The 24,040-nt window shown below is 43.1% G+C and overlaps 1 protein-coding gene across 1 annotated transcript; it reads right to left on the bottom strand.

Moving 5' to 3' along the window:
- Positions 1 to 1,112: 1,112 nt before the first annotated feature.
- Positions 1,113 to 14,020, bottom strand: LOC129818415 (phosphatidylinositol 4-phosphate 5-kinase type-1 beta-like). The gene is made up of 14 exons (XM_055874263.1): positions 13,897 to 14,020; positions 10,275 to 10,331; positions 8,728 to 8,858; positions 8,241 to 8,358; positions 7,880 to 8,032; positions 5,534 to 5,830; positions 4,604 to 4,797; positions 4,374 to 4,454; positions 4,248 to 4,296; positions 4,085 to 4,169; positions 3,847 to 3,981; positions 3,604 to 3,727; positions 3,331 to 3,418; positions 1,113 to 2,298 (listed from the first exon to the last, which is right to left on the bottom strand). Exons 2-14 carry the CDS (start codon positions 10,329 to 10,331, stop codon positions 2,281 to 2,283), a joined length of 1,530 nt encoding a protein of 509 aa, XP_055730238.1. The 5' UTR covers positions 13,897 to 14,020; the 3' UTR covers positions 1,113 to 2,280.
- Between the last annotated feature and the right edge of the window lie 10,020 nt (positions 14,021 to 24,040).

Genomic DNA, 24,040 nt, shown 5'->3' with positions numbered 1-24,040 from the left:
AGAACAGAGGACATTTCTCCAAAAAGTACGATCTTTGTCCCCATGTGCAGTTGCAAACCGTAGTCTGGCTTTTTTATGGCGGTTTTGGAGCAGTGGCTTCTTCCTTGCCGAGCGGCCTTTCAGGTTATGTCGATATAGGACTCGTTTTACTGTGGATATAGATACTTTTGTACCTGTTTCCTCCAGCATCTTCACAAGGTCCTTTGCTGTTGTTCTGGGATTGATTTGAACTTTTCGCACAAATGTACGTTCATCTCTAGGAGATAGAACACGTCTCCTTCCTGAGCGGTATGACGGCTGCGTGATCCCATGGTGTTTATACTTGAGTACTATTGTTTGTACAGATGAACGTGGTACCTTCAGGCGTTTAGAAATTGCTCCCAAGGATGAACCAGACTTGTGGAGGTCTACAATTTTTTTCTGAGGTCTTGGCTGACTTCTTTTGATTTTCCCATGATGTCAAGCAAAGAGGCACTGAGTTTGAAGGTAGGCCTTGAAATACATCCACAGGTACACATTCAATTGACTCAAATTATGTCAATTAGCCTATCGGAAGCTTCTAAAACCATGACAATTTTCTGGAATTTTCCAAGCTTTTTAAAAGGCACAGTCTGTACATCTCCAGATAATCAAAACAAAGTTAAGCCACTACAGCCCAGTCTTAAGCCGTGACCCAGGAGGACTTGGCTGTGAATCACTAGGGGTCCTGACCACCGTGGCCCAGCTCACTCACCATTTGGAAAATACTACCCTATGGGTTATATTGCACAACACTCAATTGACTTCCACCAACATTTTTCCAATCAAATATTTATGATTATTTCAAATAAGTAATCGGATTGAGGCTGTAAACAGTTGATCAACTTACTGCAGAAGCAGTTGTCTTTTAAAAACTCAGTTACTTTATGTTCAGTTTTTACTGAAAAAGCCTCTTCTATATGGAGTTTTGATAGCATTTGCATCTATTCATAACAATGCTGGAAGATGAAAGAAAGATTAGTAATTCTATTCACATTATGCCACCTACTGATCATTTATGGAAATGATTATGCTGCCCTCTTAGGGCTGAAGAATTTAGAGATGAAAACATAATGCTATTGCATATATTCTGATTTTATTTTGGCTACATCCAGACAGGCAGTCCAATTCAGATGTTTTTGCCCAATAACTGGTCTTTTGATCAATCGGATTAGATCTTGCGCCAATAATTTAGCATCAGAAACAAAATTAGGCTTCCTGTATAAACTCAGCCAATTAGTATTTTCTATAAATATAACATTTATTACAATATACATTAGGCCAACTGTACACTTAATTATCTTAAATACATAATTTCAAAGAAAATGTATAATCATGACTGATCATTAATAGGACAACAGCTACATGAAATACATAATGAAATGTGTGATCATGAAAGGAACACAATTGATATGGCATATTCACAAATCTTTAGCTACATGACATAAGCCTTGGATGGTATTTCCTTCACCATGGCATTGTTTTAAAATCTTGACCAAATCAAGTCATTGAACATTGATTGGCAACTCCTGTAAGTCCTCTTTGTGTCCCCTGGTGTCCAAGGTCTGCTGCACTGATTGTGAAGTGACTTGATTTCTGAGGATTCAGAGGTATGTCATGTAAATAAAGCATTTGCCCAATGCAGTATTTTCTGGTCCTATTTTAGATTATTTATCTTAATTTCTGCAAAAAAAGTGTCTATTTGTGCATGTATATACTTTTGTTAGTATGCTTCAAATAAAAACATTTGATGGATTTTATATTTCAGGGATCCAGCCTCAGAGATTTGAACTATATTATTAGCGATGTCAATATTAAAAGAATCAATCACATGGATGTGCATACAAATCGAGCTCTGCTAGATCAAGTGATTTGACATGCTCCACAAGGGCTGTGTTTACACAAAGCCCAATTCTGATATTTTTTCAACTAAGTCTTTCGATCAATCACATCAAGATCTATTCACATCAGATATTGTTCAGAGCTGACCTGATTGGTCAAAAGACCAATTAGTGAAAAAAATATCAGAATTGGACTGCCTTTGTAACAGCCTTAGTCTTCTCCATCTGAAAACCTTAGGGCTGTCTCTGATGTTACAGTAGCAGCAAAGTGTACTGTAGCAGGAGAAAGCAGCTTCATAGTGCAGGTCACGACATTAAACGTCAAAATAGTTTGTAGAGGAGTGCTGTCAAGATAGCATTTGCTGTGCAGTTGATGTGTAGAGGTCATCGTCTATTTTGTGGTGCTGTTGGATGGGACTTGTCATCTTCTGCCACCAGTCTTCACTAGAACGCAGAGGTTGAGTATCAGTGATGTAACAGAGGAGCACACATGACTTCATTGATTATTTGTTTGGTAGTGATTTCACACAGGATTGGTCAGAGAAGAACTAAAGTGATGGTGATGACAAACTAAAAAAATAAATGTACAGGAAATAGGTTATCAATAAACATCACAATACGGTGCAGAGCTTTCAATTTGGCTGCTGGCGGGCAAGGAGACCCCCAGCTTCGCTAAAACCATTGACAACCATGTGCCGTTTAACTTATTTGGTTTTAGCTACCTATTGAACTACACATCTGTTATTCCAATTGAGCAGATTTATCTCTATCTGAGTTAAACAGCAAGTCACTGCATGCTTTTCATGATCAGTAAACATCAATTGATCATATTTTCAGATAGCTAATCAAACAGCATGTAATTTAGCTTGCGTCAGAGATTAGATTTTTGGGAAGAGCTTGACGAAGCATGCCGCAAAGTTGTTCAATGTACATGTAGCCAAATCAAAAACCCCGACCTATGGTTCGCAATGCTCCACTCACTACCTGTATCTGTATAGTCTGTTGGTCTTGGCTAGCTTAATGTTCCGGTCGGTTGTAAACTAACACTCACTCAAGTGGCTGCTAGCATCGTCATGAAAAGGGGCATGAGGGAAGCCTTACAATATTACATTTCTCTAAGTAGTGATAATGCCATGGAGCTGGCAAAATGTTGAAAAGTAATCTTTAGACGTGTTGTACTTTTCTTAAAATGTAGTTTTGTAATTGACTAAAACAAGCAGACAAGAAAATTGTGTTTTTGCCTTAAGCCAATGCGATAACCTAGGTAACCACAGGTCATTTTCCCCACAGATGAGCAGGGTCACGATGTTCTAATACCGACTGGGCCCATGAGTGACTTCACAAAGGGCATGGAATATTTATGAGATCAGAGATAAAACATGCGGTGATGTTATAGAGAATGGAAAAATATATATTCTATTAAGCAATTTATCTGACTTCTAACTAAATATATTGTATCTTGTACACCCACCAAGTAGACATCATGTACAGAGTCTGGGCTGCCCTGGGTAGGGAGAAAGGGGACAGTGTCATCCAGGGCCACAGTCGTACAAGAGGCACTGGGGAGACAGTGGAAAGAGAAACAATAACTCCACTGTCTTACAGAACAAACAGTTGATCCTTGAAAAGGTACTGTATATGGGTGCTAAGGTGGTTAAGGAAGGGATGAGGTGTATATAAAGTGGGGCAGTGTACAATCAGGGTGCTGAAGGTGTAAACATTGTATGAACAGTTGACACTGTACCTATTCTCCAGGTGCTCCTCAAGGTCTTTCTTGATAGTCTGAAGAGCAGAGGAGGAGAAGGAAACAGCCTGCTTTAAACTTTTAGGGAGCGTGACTAGGTCAGGGTGATTGGAGGAACTTATTACTGTTGAAAACAGAAAAAAAGCATAAAGAAAGGATAAAGCAGAGATTGCATATTGTGAGAAATGTGTTGTGTACAGGCCCAATATATTGTGGGTTGTGTAGTTTATAAAGGGTGACTACATGGTCTGTCCAGGCACTCCATGCTTTGGGCCTTCCTCTCATCCTTCTCCTTTTGGGGGGACAGCACCTCTTGGGAGGCTGACCTCATCGCATGGATGGAGCTCCTCTTCCTCTTGGAGGATGCTCCTCTTAGGGCTGAGGGAAAGAGAGCATTAGTGAAATGACTAAGCAAATGAATGGGAAAATATAATATAAAGGACATGAGGCAACCAGTTGAGTGTGTGAGTCAGTCACTTACGATGGATCTTTTTGAATACAGTGCCACCCATGAAATTAAGAAATCTGTCTGCATAGAAACCGGGCCTGTGAACTGACACTGTGTCCTGAAACACAAACAGGTGTCAGGCCACTATGACAAATGGAATATGAACACAAGCACGCACACATGCACACTAACCTACCCCATCGTGTACAAGGGCCTTCCAGGAGTGCTCCATCTTCTTAATTAACCTTGAAAAGAAGCTCAGATGTTACATAGATATGTTTTTCTTGATGGCAGTGCCAGTTGTTCCACGAAATGCTCTTACCTGTAGGACTGTAGGATATCAATGATCCCCAAGAAGATCAGCAGCTTCTCATCTTTGTGTTTTGCTGGAATTCCACCCATTCTGATAATATATCAAAAACACATTTATGTTATGCAGTGTATGACTGAATCGTGGTGTGAATAATACAATGTACTAATGTTCACAATGACTCATTGTGTATTCAGTGATATGTCATTGGTTAAATGGCTTTAAGGTAAATGTTTGCTCACGTGTTATCGTTTGCCACTGGCTCTGCAACCTTGCCATCCCCTTCCCCTTGGATGGACTCCAGGGCAGTGGAGTAGAGGACCCTCTGGCCGTTGAGGCGCTTACTGTCCCCCCTGGCCCCCCTTTCCAGACTCTTGTCCAGAACATGCACCCCTAGCAGGAGACTATAGTCCATGATCTTAAAGCTCTCCAGGACCTAACCGAGACATAACCACACAATCCACACACATGAATATGTCAGGAACATAAAAGGGCCACAACACATGCCGTACACATGCTTCTGGTCAAGGACTCCTGGTCCTACATGTGAACAAAGCACAAACATGACCACATTTTGTTCCCACTTAATAAACAATCCTCTTAATTGGAATCTCCACGTGACCTTCGAAAAACCCCCCATGCAGAAAGCTGTAAAAGCAAGAGCTGGATTATCAAACCAAACATACTCAAACCTCCAGTCTTCTGACCAAACACTGATGTGAAGCTGTAACTCCTCTCAACAAAGGCCTTTTCAGTGCCTGCGTTACCGAACACATTTACTGGAGGCTTATTCCGTGTTGCTGCCTACATACCACATTGTGTTGGGTGACTGTTATTCTGCCGCAGTCCAGTTCTTAAGCCTTGTAATGAGTCAGGTGTTCTGCTCTGGGCTGTTCTTGAAAGTAATCCCTGTTGAGGGGTCTACTGTGCTTTCCCAGTAATCAAACATACAGTACTAATGAGGTCATTCAGAATAGCTTAAGGTGATGGAGGAGAGGCCCGTCATAATATTAAATCGACAATGGGGGTTCAAAGTTCAGTGACGTCAGCGATATAGCCAACCAAATGCTACTGAAGGAACTACTATTTTTCTGTCACACCAATTTGACTAGCCTTCCTGTTTTGAATATGCAATACCAATATGTAAGCGAATCTACTGCGAGTGGCCTCACCCTGCAATCCCTCTGCAGAGTCTTCATCAAGGCACTGTACGTGTCGCCATCAAAGTGCAGGCCCTCGAGCATCTCCTGGAAGTCCAGGTCTTTGAAAGTGGGCGAGGACTTGGCGCGCTCCTTGCGCGAGGCGTGTCGTTTGTAGGTGGAGCCTTTCAGGTCGTATTTGTAGTGCATCTTAAGGGCCCTGGGCAACACGTTGTTCATCACCACCAGACGGATGTTGACCCCGGCACACTGGATGCAGTAAAGGCCGTAGAACTTAGGTAGCAGTGTCCTCGGGTTCTGATTCAGATTCTGACAGAGAAAAAAACAGATAAATGTTCATATTTGAGAATATGATCAAGTGTGTAACTAACACCTAAATAAAATACTTTCTGGAAGATTTGCATAATCTTTAGCAAGTAGTTCTGAAAGTAGCACTCACGAGCCAAAACGGGTCTCCGAAAATTGCGGACTACGTCATATACAGTGCCTTCAGAAAGTATTCAGCCCTACTTTTCCCACATTTTGTTTCAGCCTTATTCTAAAATGGATTAAATAAAAAAACATCAGCAATCTACACACAATACCCTATAATGACAGAGCGAAAAAAATTTTTTTGCATATGTACCAATTTACGTAAGTATTCAGACCCTTTGCTATGAGACCGCAAATTGAGCTCAGGTGAATCCTGTTTCCATTGATCATCCTTGAGAAGTTTCTACAACTTGGAGTCCACCTGTGATAAATTCAATTGATTGGACATGATTTGGAAAGGCACACACACCTGTCTATATAAGGTCCCACAGTTGGCAGTGCATGTCTGAGCAAAAACCAAGCCATGAGGTCAAAGGAATTGTCCTTAGAGCTCAGACAGGATTGTGTTGAGGCATAGATCTGGGGAAGGGTACCCAAAAAATGTATGCAGCATTGTATGTCCCCAAGAACACAGCCTACTTAATCACTCTTCAATGGAAGACGTTTGGAACCACCAAGACTCTTCCTAGAGCTGGCTGCCGGCCAAACCGCGCAATCGGGGGAGAAGGGTCTCGGTCAGGGAGGTGACCAAGATCCCGATGGTCACGCTGACAGAGTTCCTCTGTGGAGATGGGAGAACCAGAAGGACAACCATCTCTGCAGCACTCCACCAATCAGGCCATTCTGGTAGAGTGGCCAGACGGAAGCCACTCCTCAATAATAGGCAGAGGAGTCAGTCCGTTTGGAGTTTGTCAAAAGGCACCTGTGGAATCTCAGACCATGAGAAGCAAGATTCTCTGGTCTGATGTAACCAAGATTGAACTTTGTGGCCTGAATGCCAAGCATCTTTCAGCGGCACAGACTGGGAGACTAGTCAGGATTGAGGCAAAGATGAACAGAGCAAACTAGAGATCCTTGTTGAAAACCTGCTCCAGAGCGCTCAGAATGGGGTGACGGTTCACCTGTCAACGTCCCTAAGTACACAGACAAAACACAGGATTGGCTTCGGAACAAGTCTCAAAACCGATCGAACATCTCTGGAGAGACCTGAAAATAGCTGTGCAGCAACGCTCCCCATCCAACCTGGCAGAGATTGAGAGGATCTACAGAGAAGGGAGAAACTCCCCAAATACGGGTGTGCCAAACTTGTAGCGTCATACCCAAGAAGACTCGAGGATGTAATCACTGCCAAAGATGTTTCAAAGTACTGAGTAAAGGGTCTGAATACTTATGTAAATGTGATCTGTTTATTTTAATAAATTAGCAAAATTCTAAACCTGTTTTTGCTTTGTCATTATGGGGTATTGTGTAGATTCATGAGAAAATCTATTTAATACATTTTAGAATAAGGCTGTAACGTAACAAAATGTGGAAAAGGGGTCTGAATACTTTCCGAAGGCACTGTATGTGCAGTACGTCACTGCTCTTTCTATTTGCTGTGTCACTAAGCCGTTGAGCCTGCACTGCAACCTCATTGGATAACACTCAGCAGGCCTGAGCCAATCTCCTTTCACTGTGCGACTCCTCGATGTGCATCTTGCTAGCTGTCACTCAAATGGCGAGGGGCTGAAGCTCATTGGCTGGAAATCGAATTGCTAAGGGGCTGGCCCATGTGCGCCAAGCTTGCAGTACTCAAAATAGCGTCACACAACTTCCAGAAAACAGTTGCTTTCAAACTAGGGATTGAAGTAAGACAGTAATTCTCATATTATGCATGCATCAACTACAAATTGCCCAAAGAGGGAGGTTTAAAAAAGATGTTCTGAATGTCTCTTTAAATAATACTTTACAATCTATGAATTGGAATTTTCTGAAAGTACTAGAGATGATAAGAATTGCCCCATTTATGGTGCCAGGAATAGTGTTTGTGTAAAGGGAGAGGCTCACCATGTAGTAACCAGGAAGGAGTTTCTGCAGGAATTCAGCCTCCTTATGCTGCACAGTCTTAATGATGAACTCATCGTCACTGGTCAGGTAGAACCAGGAACTGCTGGCCCCGGGGTTGGACAGCTCAATCAGAGGTTCGTTACAGATGGAGTACTGGAATTCATACAGGATGAGCTATTAGCACGCATTCATATAGACAGGAACGCAACAAGGAAGTATCAAACGAACAAAACAAAATTGTGCTCTTATTGATACATCATGGACAACTAACGGGGTGAATTGCTACATGATTGTATGCTGCATTATCAGTGAAGAACATGGCATGTAGGAGTGTTTTCTGTGAAGGGCTTTCCACACTAACCAGGTAGTCATCTGCTTTGATGCCAAAGAGCTCTCGGAAGTAGCGGAAGGCGAGAGGGGCGTAGGTTTTGAGACGGAAGTCTGGGAAGTGGTGCGCTGGTGTCATGTTGCTCCCCTCACTGACGACACAAACAGATTAGTGTTAGTACATCAACACCTATATACAAACACTCACTTAGGACTGAAAATCTGTATATTTGCAATAGAGAATATTGACAGTGATGCAAGGAAGCTATTGAAGTGTACACTAAGCATCAGTTGGGTGATACGCAGTGCCTAACAGATGCCACAACAGACGTGCATCTTTCAGTGACGCTTAGAGGGTCACGCTAAATGTTGTAGTTAACACTTGTAGTGAAAGGGACTTTGTGTCAATGGGAAAATTTGACCAATGTGGTTTAGATATGCTTCTTTTACAGGGTGTGTGCTGTATTAGTGTCACTAACTAGTGATGTTTAGAACCCTGCTGAGTGATGCCAGTGCTGTACCTGGGTAGGAAGACACTCTCCACCATGTAGAAGTCCTGCATGAGTACATCTCTGTCAGGCTTGGATGTCAGGTTCCCCACAGCGTACCCAATGCCCAGCTGGATGGCTCCTTTCAGGGCAGCCGCTGTGGGCTGGGACCACACAAACATGTTCTCACAGGGTACCAGTGAAAAGTCCAATGTGCAGAGGTAATTGAGGTAGATACAGTACATATAAACCAGGATAGATAATAAGCAGTAGCAGCAGAGTGTGTGATGAGTCAAAAGAGTTGGTGCAATGGAAGGGGGAGTCAATGTAGATAGTCCAGGTAGCTATTTGGTTAAGTATTTAGCAGTCTTATGGCTAGAAGCCGTTCAGGGTCCTGTTGGTTCTAGAGCAGCGGATAACATGATTAGGTAGATCAGCCACTACATTGAGTCACACAAGGCACGCTGACTGCCCTGAAGATTGTTTCTGCCGTTCCATCAGTTCAGGATAACCAACTCAGTGGCCTTGTGGTTAGTGTCTGCCATGTGATTGGAAGTATGATCCCTGGCAGAGTCATACCAAAGACTGTAAAAATGGGACCTGTTGCGTATCTGCTTGGCACTCCGCGTTAGGGAGATAGAGTCGGGGTAAGGCCCTGCGATAGATTAGCGTCCTGTCCAGGGGGTGTACTTGTACTTCAAGCTGCCTCACGCTACAGAGGTGTTTGGCTACCTACATTGGTATAGGATGGAAAAGGCCAAATCAGTTAAAGCTGAAGGTGGTCCTGACATATCAGATATATGATGGTTATGGTTTCATCTGGAACCTTACCCATTATAACCCAACTTCCAATCTCAGGGTGGACACTAACCACAAGGCCCCCGAGTTCATCCTGAACCAATGGAAAGTCAAAAAAAATCTGCAGGGCAGTCAGCATGCCTCACAGTGGATGATCTACCTAGTCATGCCATCGGCTGCTCTGGATCCAACAGGACCCTGAACAGCGTCTAGCCATAAGATTGCTAAATAGTTATCTAAATAGCTACCTGGACTGGACTATCTGCATTGACCCCCCCCCAATTGCGCCAACTCTGACTCGTCACATACACTGCTGCTTATTATCTATCCTGTTTCCTAGCCACTTTATCTCTACCCATGTACTATACATATCTACCTCTGCAGATCGACTTGGTACTGGTACCCTGTGTATATACCAAAGTTATCATTACTCATTGTGCATTTATTCCTCATGTTATTAACTTTATTATTCTCTATGCATTGTTGGGAAGGGCCCGAAGTAAGCATTTCACTGTTAGTCTACACGCTGTTTACAAAGCACGTGACAAATAACATTTGATGTCATCAGAAAGCACAAAGACTGAGCACCGTTACATAACACTCCACCATCTCTAGTCTCGTGAGGGCAAAGAATTGACCAATATTTCAGAGGAATAGCTGTTATCCTTCTTGGAGCTCAGTTCACCAATAGGACCATGTTCATTCTCAGAAGGACTTTATACAGGATTTGTACACGTGTGCCATGCAGTATAAATTAACTATCGGGCCCAAAGACTCCATACCTTTTTGTAATCTTTTGACCCACTGGTTCCTCCACTTTCAGTGGTTGTTGTTGCCATCTTTTGGATAGAAGGAATATAGATTAATTTACAAGCAAGTTAAAGTATACACCTTTTCACCCTCTAACATTATGTACTAATAGATGTATTATAATCATGGTTCTGGTATGTCATTATTAACCATCAATCAAATGTATGATAAAAATCTAATTATTTTATTCAGAAGTTGTCACAAATTGCTTTCCAGATATCCAGCCTAAAATTCTAAAGAGCAAGCAATGAGGCAATTGCACAGTGGCTAGGTGGCTAGGAAAAACTCTAGGCCATCATTCTGGTTCTTTTGTTAAGCATAAAAACGGAAAACAAGAGTTCCTATTCCATGACACAATAAAATCATGTGATATGAGGGTTGCATCTCCAGCAAATATTTTGCAATTACTCCATATCCCAGTTACACACTTCCTAGAGGAGATGGTCAAGTCCAGAACATTCTGAGCACCGTATTCCACCATAGCTAACAGACAAACATCTGTATCTACTATCCCACTCGCCATGAAGTTTATCTTCTAATCACCATCGACAAAATGAAGGTTTCTGCAATCAGCTTGCTGAAAATACATTGTACTGGAGCAAATATAAACAAACAAAGTCAAGCGTACTCAGGTGACCAAAAATTTGAAATAACTCCAACATCAATAGTCGAAAGAAGTACACCAGAACTAAATCCATCGGAGGCTTCACTGTGAGAATATTATTCAGCTCTGAAAAAGGCTTCTTCCATAACAAACAATCTTCCATTCCCAACCACACAGTATACTCCGAAGGCTTCTGCGTATGTTCCATAGTTTCTGCTAGTGTCCAATACCTATGGCATCTTGTAGTCTAGAATGAGAGAGAGAGAGAGAGACATACATACCTCTGGGTAGTGCTGTGCTGTGAGGAACTGTGGGGCAGAAAGGGTCTATAACTCTACTCTGCTGACTGGACCCCTCAACACAACCCTTGATCCCAATTAAGGAGGATTGAAAAACCAGTGGAGGCTAAATCTCCCCCAGGGACATTCCAAGAAGTCTGAAATTCATGATTTAAAGTCTCTGCCTATATGTTGACAACTTGAACCTTAAAATCATGATTAGGCCCATATAACAATGGGTCTCATGTCCACTTCACTAAGCAACTTTACCTCTGGAGCTACTTGTTGTTTTGGTTCTTTGGGCAGAGGTAGCCTAATTGAAAGAGCTTTGAATTTCAGACTTCTTGGAATGTCCCTGGGGGAGATTTAGCCTCCACTGGTTTTTCAACCCTCCTTAATTGGGATCAAGGGTTGTGTTGAGGGGTCCAGTCAGCAGAGTAGAGTTATAGACCCTTTCTGCCCCACAGTTCCTCACAACACAGCACTAGCCAGCGAGGTGCGTATGGCTCTCAATCTTGGAAAGCAATTATTTTACACCCACATTGTGTTGAGAAAAATAATGACAAAAATATTCTCTTGTGCTGCTTTATCATGTATTCAATGTGAATGCCATTCATCTGCTAGCTTCATACCAACCCATGAACCACTCACATTCTCAAGGAGCTAACATAAGTGACTGCCTCAGGCAAGCATCTCAGTGTTCATAAAGTTGACTGGGGCCCATCATCAAATATGCATCTAATGGACCTGCTTCAAAGTGCAAAACTGTGTGCGAAGTGTTTTATTCTTTGGAGAGGTCTGATGAGATTGCATTCTCAAACAATCATTGTGATCAGAGCTAAAGCAGACTGTTTCATACCCACCGGGCACACACTGGTTGAATCAATGTTGTTTCCACATCATGTCAATGAAATTACACTGAACCAATGTTGAATAGATGTCTTTGCCTAGTGGGTATGGGTTTATTATAGCTCACGTTCCCTGCTTGTTTGTCACTGTACTGGACTCACATACTGTGAATGGTGTTTGGTAACATTTCATTATGATGGAGTTTCAGTTCAAACTGGTTAACTTGTTAAATGTATAAAATTATGCGTCAGAACCAAATCATGTCAATGCAGAACTACAGTGGGACCTATAGTCAGATTTGGGGTTTGAGTGTTGGGGTTATGGTATCACAGTTATAGTGTGGTAGTTGTCCCATTTTGCCCTCAAATTGCTCTTCATGACCCCGTCTCTGGATTACATTATGTACAGCATAACATGAGTAAACACATGCAACTTTTGATCAGTCATTGCTATTCTACTTAGAATAAGTTGAGTGTTAAGAGTTGACCAGTCGTGAAAGGCTCTCCCCATCAAAAACAATGGTGCAAAGGAAAGTGGTGCTTGGTCAGACTAGATTGAATGCCATTCAGGAGTTGATGTATAATGCTAGTACTAGGGTTCTGTTATCTGAGCTGAAGATTTGTTGACCATGCTATAGTCAAATATGGTACACACACATTCAGCAGATGCTCTTATCCAGAGCGACTTACAGTAGTGAGTGCACACATTTTCCATTTTCGTACTGGTCCCACATGGGAATCAAACCCACAACCCTGGCATTGCAAGCGCCATGCTCTACCAAGTCAGCCCTGTGGGACAATGTCTCTTTATGAGTGACGGAGAGGGGATGTAATAAACATTTTCCAAAGTTAATATTTGTATTTGGTGTGTGGAGAGGGCGAGAACAGAGAAAAAAATGACGCAAATAAGGCACGAGATCACCTAAGCAAACAATGGACTGGAAGAATTGTAGGATAGGTGGCAGGAGAGCAGATTAACCAGATGGAGGAACCCTGCCAAATTTGAACAAAGAAATCTCTGAAAGCAATCCTAATAAGAGCTGTCCATGGGGACTATTCTAATCAAGTAGAAGTTCATAGAAATATCTGGTTTACTGTAAATCTTATGCCTGAATGCTGAAAGGCAGTCACAGAGCCAGTTATTACATAATATCATATGCAGGTCAACAACTCGGGTTACTGAATTGTGTATAATTTTATCACAGGCTAATCATATTCATAGCTGTCATAATGATGCATGAACAATTGTAGGTAGCCTACGGTCTTCTACAACGTGTAGTTAGTTCCTTCTGTCAGGTTATGGGGAAGTGACAAACCAGATGTATTTCCTCCTGTTGTTAGGGCTAATGGTGCTTTCAAGACAACTGGGAACTCAAAGAAAACGAGGTGAAATCATTACGTCAGTAATCTTCAGGTCAGAGCTCTAGAAAGAGGGCCAAGTTCCCGACTTTTCCCAGTCGGGGCTCGTTTTTTCAGTTCAAAGTTGTCTTAATCAAACTGAAGTCGAAATTCGGAGATTTCCGAGTTCATAGTTGTTTTGAACGCGGCATAAGCAAGTCAGCTTCTTGTGTCATCATCAATAGTTTGCGTTACAATGATCAAGTAAAATCCTACTAAGACTGCTTGAATAGGCTTTAGCAACAACTGCAAAAGAGAAGTGATTGAGTGCGAACTTAACTATTTTCTTGACAGTCTGTTTTATGAAACAAAAAAAAGGTAGCGTATTCCATTGACGCCCAAAACGTCGGCAGGTGGCGGCACCAACAATATGACTGACATCTTCAGGTGGTGACAAGTTGGCAAAAGAAATTGGTGACAAGAAGACAACACAGTCCTTTCGCTTATAAAATATGTTTGTCCTTACCTTGAATATTATCGCCGTGTTTAAATGAAAATACAAAGACAAGTAACTTTGCAACCTGGCTTCATTGTTTCTGGCTCGTCTGAAGGCTTGTGGTAATCAGTGACGTGCGAGCATCCTCGGTGCTTCCGTGCCATTCTCCGCCTACTGTCACGTACCTTTATGTAGCTTAGGCCTACAACCCGGAGGTTGGTGCCTACATATTCGAAGCTGTTATCTAATGAACAAATCAATTGAAACACTTAACCTATAGTTAAATGCATTCCGGTACTCCCATGGAATTGAAGTCAAATAGCCTGCAACCAATAGGCATATTATGAGTTGTTATTTAGTAAATGCACAAACCAACAGTGTTAAATATTAGACTACTATATTGTTTGTATTGGTAATGACAGGGAGATGACTGTAGCCTATAATTAGCCATGAACCATTATCATTATTTGTTCAGAACTGTTGTATAGGTGTAGCTTAGTCAGTAGGGGGTGCAATTGGTTCAGAATCATAATAACCTAGGCCTACTATACTCTGAAGCTCAGCATCCCCACGTGAGATACCATACATTTTACAATATAATACGACAGTTGGCTACTTACTATAGAATTCTGTAGTATACTGTAGAATACTATACTACACACTGTAATATATCTAACATGTGTAGTACTTACTATAGAATGTTGTAGTATACTGTAGAATACTATAGTAAATACTACAGTATAATCTGCAAAACAACACTGTGGTAAATACTACAGTAATGTCCGCAAAAACACTACAATCTGCAAAAACACGACACGTTTTAACTATAGTAAATACTACATTATTTAATTTGCATACTGACGCCTAAGAAGTGTGTCAGAGTAGGTGCTGTAAATTTAAGATCTGGTGTAAATTTAAGAACTGGTGAGAGAATAAAAGACTGTACTTAAAGGACTTGACAGTTTGGATATTTCTGATTTCGAGCTTTTAAATGTTCCACCAGAGAGAGAGAGAGAGAGAGAGAGAGAGAGAGAGAGAGAGAGAGAGAGAGAGAGAGAGAGAGAGAGAGAGAGAGAGAGAGAGAGAGAGAGAGAGAGAGAGAGAGAGAGAGAGTAGAGAGAGAGAGAGAGAGAGAGAGAGAGAGAGAGAGAGAGAGAGAGAGAGAGAGAGAGATGAGAGAGAGAGAGAGAGGAGAGAGAGAGAGAGAGAGAGAGAGAGAGAGAGAGAGAGATCGAGAGAGAGAGAGAGAGAGAGAGAGAGAGAGAGAGAGAGAGAGAGAGAGAGAGAGAGAGAGAGAGAGAGAGAGAGAGAGAGAGAGAGAGAGAGAGAGAGAGAGAGAACATGGCTTCCCACACACACAGCAGTGCTGAAGAGCTGCTTTGTGTCACTGGAGGACAGACCAACAAACCACTCTTTGAATTGTTGTGAAGTAAGAGTACCACACAAATTACACAACGTCAACTCATAAAACCTGATTTATAGATGAGTGAAAGCTTCAGTCTCTTACCACCCCTTCTTCCTGTGGCATCCGGCTGCAAAGACGGAAACAGTGAACATGCAATCCTGATGTTATTTACGTGTAAGGGAATAATTATCAGGAGACAAAGTGCTAATAGACAAATCAAGGGCAAGTCTCAAATTATTTTCTGAGTATAACAATTCATCATGGTCCTTTCTACCCTGCCACATGCTGCAACATCAATCAGGAAAGACGCCAATGGTTTTGATAAGTCAATGTGATTGTGTGATTATTGGATAAACGTTAGGATCCAAGGGGGCAGAGGGCAGGGAATGGAGCTGCTGGGAGAAAGTGCTCTGATTATGGACATGTGTGAGGGAGAGTGACCATGTCACACTACATGCTACACTAAGGAATAGGATCGGACTCTGAGTGGACCATAGTGGGCTATTAGACGAGACAAACTTATACTGGGAAAAAGATGAGTTGAAACAAACCTACTCTAATATAATGTATTTGTACAGTAAAATTATAAACTTGGATTAGCTAACACAACGTGCCATTGGAACACAGGAGTGATGGTTGCTGATAATGGGCCTCTGAACGCCTATGTAGATATTCCATAAAAAATTAGCAGTTTCTCGCTACAATAGTCATTTACAACATTAACAATGTCTACACTGTATTTCTGATCAATTTGATGCTATTTTAATGGACAAAAAATGTGCTTGTCTTTCAAAAACAAGGACATTTCTAAGTGACCCCAAACTTTTGAATGGCAGTGTATATATACAGTACCAGTCAAACGTTTGGACACACCTACTCATTCAATGTTTTTTCTTTATTTTTACTATTTTCTACATTGTAGAATAATAGTGAAGACATCAAAACTATGAAATAACACATATGGAATCATGTAGTAACCAAGAAGTTTTAAATCAAAATATTTGAGATTCTTCAAAGTAGCCACCCTTTGCCTTGATGACAGCTTTGCACACTCTTGGCATTCTCTCATCCAGCTTCATGAGGAATGCTTTTCCAACAGTCTTGAAGGAGTTCCCAAATATGCTGAGCAGTTGTTGGCTGCCTTTCCTTCACTCTGCGGTCCAACTCGTCCCAAACCATCTCAATTGGGTTGAGGTCGGGTAATTGTGGAGGCCAGGTCATCTGATGCAGCACTCCATCACTCTCATTCTTGGTCAAATAGCTCTTACACAGCCTGGAGGTGTGTTTTGGGTTATTGTCCTGTTGAAAAACAAATGATAGTCCCACTAAGCGCAAACCAGATGGGATGGCATATCGCTGCAGAATGCTGTGGTAGCCATGCTGGTTAAGTGTACCTTGAATTCTAAATAAATCATTGACAGTGTCACCAGCAAAGCACCCCCACACCATCACACCTCCTCCTCCATGCTTTATGATGGAAACCACACAAGCGGAGATCATCCGTTCACCTACTCTGCGTTTCACAAAGACACAGCGGTTGGAACCAAAAATCTCAAATTTGGACTCAACAGACCAAATGACAGATTTCCACCGGTGTAATGTCCATTGCTCGTGTTTCTTGGCCCATGCAAGTCTCTTCTTATTGGTGTCCTTTAGTAGTGGTTTCTTTGCAGCAAAATCGACCATGAAGGCCTGATTCACGCAGTCTCCTCTGAACATTTGATGTTGAGATGTGTCTGTTACTTGAACTCTGTGAAGCATTTATTTGGGCTGCAATCTGAGGTGCCGTTAACTCTAATGCACTTATCCTTTGCAGCAGCGGTAACTCTGGGTCTTCCTTTCCTGTGGTGGTCCTCCATGAGAGCCAGTTTCAATATTGCTCTTGACGGTTTTTGCAACTGCACTTGAAGAAACTTTAAAAGATCTTGAAATTTTCAGAATTGACTGACCTTCATGTCTAAAAGTAATGCTGGACTGTTGTTTCTCTTTGCTTGTTTGAGCTGTTCTTGCCAGAATATGGACATGGTCTTTTACCAAATAGGGCTATCTTCTGTATACCAACCCTACCTTGTCACAACACAACTGATTGGCTCAAACGCATTAAGGAAAGAAATTCCACAAATTATCTTTTAACAAGGCACACCTGTTAATTGAAATGCATTCCAGGTGACTACCTAATGAAGCTGGTTGAGAGAATGCCAAGAGGTTGCAAAGCTGTAATCAAAGCAGAGGGTGGCAACTTTGAAGAATCTCAAATATAAGATGGCGTAGCAGTGTAGGCGTGTTTTGTTTCGTCCTCTCGTGTACTTTTGTATTTTTCGTATTTTTTGTATATATATTTTAATTTAGTTTCTATCTCTTTTCGATTTTTAATTCGATTATACCTTCCGGTAACCTACCTCACCCAATGTGATACGGAATCGCTATTATTTTTTAACTTTGGAACACATTCTGGTACGAATACCCCATTCAAGAACCTCCAGTAGCTAACCAGCTAATCAGCTACAAGCTGTTTAGTCATTTTTAACCACTGCTAGCAGCTTTTACCTTCTGCACAGACACCAGCCCTGTTATTAGCCTGGATATTACTCACCAATTTACCAGCATCGGACTGTCTCTCCACAACAACGCAGGATTCCTGCCGTAATCCCTGAGCCACTACTTCTGATCTTCACAGCTAGCTTGCAGCTAGCGCCACTGCCACGAAGCTAGCACCAGTTAGCAAACAAAATTCTACAATACCTCTTTCGCCATCTGGCTTGGATTCTCTGTCGACACGGCGCCCCGCCGCACCACCACGTCTGGTCTGCCGACGAATATCCCATCCGCTGTGCCCTCAACCGGCCTCCGTCTGAGCAGACCTCCTCCGTCTGAGCAGACCATCCCCGGGCTGCTAACTTTAAACGCTGCGGGCTAGCTTAGTGGAGGCCTCACTGCTCCATCTACGGCTGCCCCCGGGACACTATGATCACTTGGCTACATAGCTGATGCCTGCTGGACTGTCCATTAATTCACTGTACTCCATTCTGTTTATTTGTGTTTTATCTGTCGGCTCTGTGTTTTAACTCAGGCTCTGTGTGTAGTTAATCCGACCCTCTCTGCCTAGTCATCGCCATTTTACCTGCTGTTGCTGTGTTAGCTGACTAGCTGCTGTTATCTCACCTGTTGTTTTAGCTAGCTCTCCCAATCAAGACCTGCAATTACTTTATGCCTTACTGTATGTCTCTCTCAAATATCAATATGCCTTGTATACTGTTGTTCAGGCTAGTTATCATTGTTTTGGTTTGCAATGGAGCCCGTAGTTCCACTCCCCGTACCTCTGATACCTCCTTTGTCCGACCTCCCACACATGCGGTGACCTCACCCATAGTGACCAGCATGTCCAGAGATACAACCTCTCTTATCATCACCCAGTGCCTGGGCTTGCCTCCGCTGTACCCGTGCCCCACCATACCCCTGTCTGCACATTATGCCCAGAATCTATTCTACCACGCCCATAAATCTGCTCCTTTTATTCCTTGTCCCCAACGCTCTAGGCGACCAGTTTTGATAGCCTTTAGCCGCACCCTCATCCTACTACTCCTCTGTTCCTCGGGTGATGTGGAGGTAAACCCAGGCCCTGCATGTCCCCAGGCACCCTCATTTGTTGACTTCTGTGATCGAAAAAGCCTTGGTCTCATGCATGTCAACATCAGAAGCCTCCTCCCTAAGTTTGTCTTACTCACCGCTTTAGCACACTCTGCCAACCCTGATGTCCTTGCCGTGTCTGAATCCTGGCTTAGGAAGGCCACCAAAAATTCTGAGATTTCCATACCCAACTATAACACTTTCCGTCAAGATAGAACTGCCAAAGGGGGAGGAGTTGCAATCTACTGCAGAGATAGCCTGCAAAGTTCTGTCATACTTTCCAGGTCTATGCCCAAACAGTTCGAACTTCTAATTAAAAAAATTAATCTCTCCAGAAATAAGTCTCTCACTGTTGCCGCCTGCTACCGACCCCCCTCAGCTCCCAGCTGTGCCCTGGACACCATCTGTGAATTGATCGCCCCCCATCTAGCTTCAGAGTTTGTTCTGTTAGGTGACCTAAACTGGGATATGCTTAACACCCCGGCAGTCCTACAATCTAAGCTAGATGCCCTCAATCTCACACAAATCATCAAGGAACCCACCAGGTACAACCCTAAATCCGTAAACATGGGCACCCTAATAGACATTATCCTGACCAACTTGCCCTCCAAATACACCTCTGCTGTCTTCAATCAAGATCTCAGCGATCACTGCCTCATTGCCTGTATCCGCTACGAGTCCGCGGTCAAACGACCACCCCTCATCACTGTCAAACGCTCCCTAAAACACTTCTGCGAGCAGGCCTTTCTAATCGACCTGGCCCGGTTACCCTGGAAGGATATTGACCTCATCCCGTCAGTTGAGGATGCCTGGTCATTCTTTAAAAGTTACTTCCTCACCATCTTAGACAAGCATGCTCCGTTCAAAAAATGCAGAACTAAGAACAGATATAGCCCTTGGTTCACTCCAGACCTGACTGCCCTCGACCAGCACAAAAACATCCTGTGGCGAACTGCAATAGCATCGAAGAGTCCCCGCGATATGCAACTGTTCAGGGAAGTCAGGAACCAATACACGCAGTCAGTCAGGAAAGCAAAGGCCAGCTTTTTCAAGCAGAAATTTGCATCCTGTAGCTCTAACTCCAAAAGGTTCTGGGATACTGTAAAGTCCATGGAGAACAAGAGCACCTCCTCCCAGCTGCCCACTGCACTGAGGCTAGGTAACACGGTCACCACCGATAAATCCGTGATAATCGAAAACTTCAACAAGCATTTCTCAACGGCTGGCCATGCCTTCCTCCTGGCGACTCCAACCTTGGCCAACAGCTCCGTCCCCCCGCTGCTACTCGCCCAAGCCTCCCCAGCTTCTCCTTTACCCAAATCCAGATAGCAGATGTTCTGAAAGAGCTGCAAAACCTGGACCCATACAAATCAGCTGGGCTTGACAATCTGGACCCCCTATTTCTGAAACTGTCCGCCGCCATTGTCGCACCCCCTATTACCAGCCTGTTCAACCTCTCCTTCGTATCATCTGAGATCCCCAAGGATTGGAAAGCTGCCGCGGTCATCCCCCTCTTCAAAGGGGGAGACACCCTGGACCCAAACTGTTACAGACCTATATCCATCCTGCCCTGCCTATCTAAGGTCTTCGAAAGCCAAGTCAACAAACAGATCACTGACCATCTCGAATCCCACCGTACCTTCTCCGCTGTGCAATCCGGTTTCCGAGTCGGTCACGGGTGCACCTCAGCCACGCTCAAGGTACTAAACGATATCATAACCGCCATCGATAAAAGACAGTACTGTGCAGCCGTCTTCATCGACCTGGCCAAGGCTTTCGACTCTGTCAATCACCATATTCTTATCGGCAGACTCAGTAGCCTCGGTTTTTCTAATGACTGACTTGCCTGGTTCACCAACTACTTTGCAGACAGAGTTCAGTGTGTCAAATCGGAGGGCATGTTGTCCGGTCCTCTGGCAGTCTCTATGGGGGTACCACAGGGTTCAATTCTCGGGCCGACTCTTTTCTCTGTATACATCAATGATGTTGCTCTTGCTGCGGGCGATTCCCTGATCCACCTCTACGCAGACGACACCATTCTGTATACTTCTGGCCCTTCCTTGGACACTGTGCTATCTAACCTCCAAACGAGCTTCAATGCCATACAACACTCCTTCCGTGGCCTCCAACTGCTCTTAAACGCTAGTAAAACCAAATGCATGCTTTTCAACCGTTCGCTGCCTGCACCCGCACGCCCGACTAGCATCACCACCCTGGACGGTTCCGACCTAGAATATGTGGACATCTATAAGTACCTAGGTGTCTGGCTAGACTGCAAACTCTCCTTCCAGACTCATATCAAACATCTCCAATCCAAAATCAAATCTAGAGTCGGCTTTCTATTTCGCAACAAAGCCTCCTTCACTCACGCCGCCAAACTTACCCTAGTAAAACTGACTATCCTACCGATCCTCGACTTCGGCGATGTCATCTACAAAATAGCTTATAATACTCTACTCAGCAAACTGGATGCAGTTTATCACAGTGCCATCCGTTTTGTTACTAAAGCACCTTATACGACCCAAGACTGCGACCTGTATGCCCTAGTCGGCTGGCCCTCGCTACATGTTTGTCGTCAGACCCACTGGCTCCAGGTCATCTACAAGGCTATGCTAGGTAAAGTGCCGCCTTATCTCAGTTCACTGGTCACGATGGCTACACCCACCCGTAGCACGCGCTCCAGCAGGTGTATCTCACTGATCCTCCCTAAAGCCAAAACCTCATTTGGCCGCCTTTCCTTCCAGTTCTCTGCTGCCTGCGACTGGAACGAATTGCAAAAATCTCTGAAGTTGGAGACTTTTATCTCCCTCAACAACTTTAAACATCTGCTATCTGAGCAGCTAACCGATCGCTGCAGCTGTACATAGTCCATCGGTATATAGCCCACCCAATTTACCTACCTCACCCCCATACTGTTTTTATTTATTCACTTTTCTGCTCTTTTGCACACCAGTATCTCTACTTGCACATGATCATCTGATGACTTATCACTCCAGTGTTAATCTGCTAAATTGTAATTATTCGATTTATTGCCTACCTCCTCATGCCTTTTGCACACATTGTATATAGATTCTCTTTTTTTTACCATGTTATTGACTTGTTTATTGTTTACTCCATGTGTAACTCTGTGTTGTTGTCTGTTCACACTGCTATGCTTTATCTTGGCCAGGTCGCAGTTGCAAATGAGAACTTGTTCTCAACTAGCCTACCTGGTTAAATAAAGGTGAAATAAAAAAATATATACATGATTCCATATGTGTTATTTCATAGATTTGATGTCTTTACTATTATTCTACAATGTAGAAAATAGTTCAAATAAAGAGAAACCCTTGAATGAGTAGGTGTGTCCAAACTTTTGACTGGTACTGTATATCTTTTTTGGGGGAGTGGGAAAATATCAGATCATTAGGCAATGATGTCTCCCTGGAGTTGGAATGTGAACTGGATTGACTTGGCTCCACCTCTGGTGGCTGTATTTGATTTACAATTAGGTTTTCTCTCTGTCTCCATCTCTATCTCCATCTCTCTATGTGCAAGTCTTATGGATGTGATTCTGAAGGTGAGTATTGTTTGCTTATTTTATTTAAGAAAAAAACATTTCCAGAAAAAGTATTGGGGAGAAAAAAGCCCCCAAATAGGTATGAATGTGTTCCTTGTAGAGTAAATCATCATCAACTTCAATGATGTATTTTGATGCTGTTCACTTCTCCATCCTGACTCTCTTTAGGTGGGGGTGGAGATTGTCAGATTCCATGCAGTCAGTTGAAAACACAGAAAATAGATTCATTCAGTGAGTCAGCCTCACAGGAACTGAATAGGTCCCAGTTTGTGCTTTTACAATGATCAATGGCTCAGCACAGAGTCAGAGGGGCCACACAAGCTTTTGTGCTAAAACGGTGTATGTGTACATGCATCTGTCTGCCTGTCTGTTTGAGAGCGGTTCATGCTACAGAGTGATTTTCTGTGTTGAGGGAGAAACACAGATCGTAGTGTGCTGTTCAAGTGGAAGGGGTCGAGATCTGAGGACAAAATTATGTAGATTTGGAAGGAGAGAAGTGGTATTCCTTGATTATGTATGGTTGGGTGGATAGAGGAGGAAGGGTTGGAGAATAAGGGTTAGTGTTCCAACAAGAGATAGAGATGGAGAGAGGGGTGGTATTACTGTAATCTCTCTGATCACACTCCCCCTCACGTTGCCTTGGTCGCTCGATCTCCATGCCCCCAGCGCAGCCCTGACTGGACCCTCCAGTAGGTTTTCTCAAGGAGAAAAAGATAGATAATAAAACATTATAGTAAATACTACAGTATACTACAGTTGTAACGGAATTCTTTGTCCTCCTCTGACGAGGGGTAAGAAATGTCGAACCAAGATGCAGCGTGGTGAGTATCCATTTTAATATGAATACTTGAAACAAACAAAATAACGAATGAAGACGAAACAGTCCCGTAAAGTGACAACACAAACACAGGAACAGGAACAATCACCCACAATACAAAACAGGCTACCTAAATATGGTTCCCAATCAGAGACAACAACAAACACCTGCCTCTGATTGAGAACCATATCAGGCCAACACATAGAAATAGACAAACTAGACATACAACATAGAATGCTCACTCAGATCACACCCTGACCAAACAAAACATACAAAGCAAACTATGGTCAGGGCGTGACAGTACCCCCCTCCCCAAGGTGCGGACTCCGGCCGCAAAACCTAAACCTATAGGGGAGGGTCTGGGTGGGCATCTGTCATCTGTCATTACATTCTGGAGGTGGCACAGAGTCCTTCTTCAGGACCAATAAAAGTGCAAGGAGAGAGCCTGGGTCTCTGCCTACGGCTGCTCTGACAGGTCATGCAGCATCTCGGCTCACATGGGAATTGAGATAGGCACAAGGGGGTTTGGCTGGATACAATTCTGGATATATTGCTGGTACGTGGTGATGTTTTGAACAACACCGTTTGTGGACTGGTGCTTCGTAAACAACAGGTATGGACTAACAGTGAAATGCTTATTTATGGGCCCTTCCCAACAACGTAGAGACAAAGAAAATAGAGAAATAACAGAAAAGTCCAACACGTAATAATAAAAGTAGTAATAAATACACAATGAGTAACGATAACTTGGCTATATACAAGGGGT

Source organism: Salvelinus fontinalis, chromosome 21 (assembly GCF_029448725.1).
Source record: "Salvelinus fontinalis isolate EN_2023a chromosome 21, ASM2944872v1, whole genome shotgun sequence".
Classification (NCBI taxonomy): Eukaryota; Metazoa; Chordata; class Actinopteri; order Salmoniformes; family Salmonidae; genus Salvelinus; species Salvelinus fontinalis.
The sequence above is the reverse complement of the archived record's forward strand: the minus strand, read 5'-3'. Positions and strand labels throughout refer to the sequence as shown.

Coding starts and splice junctions, on each gene's coding strand:
- LOC129818415 (XM_055874263.1), bottom strand. CDS start 10,331: ATGGCAACAACAACCACTGAAAGTGGAGGAACCAGTGGGTCAAAAGAT. Junction 4,297..4,373: donor GATATCCTACAGTCCTACAG/GTAAGAGCATTT, acceptor CTTCTTTTCAAG/GTTAATTAAGAAGATGGAGC. Junction 3,728..3,846: donor GGAGTGCCTGGACAGACCAT/GTAGTCACCCTT, acceptor TGTTTTCAACAG/TAATAAGTTCCTCCAATCAC.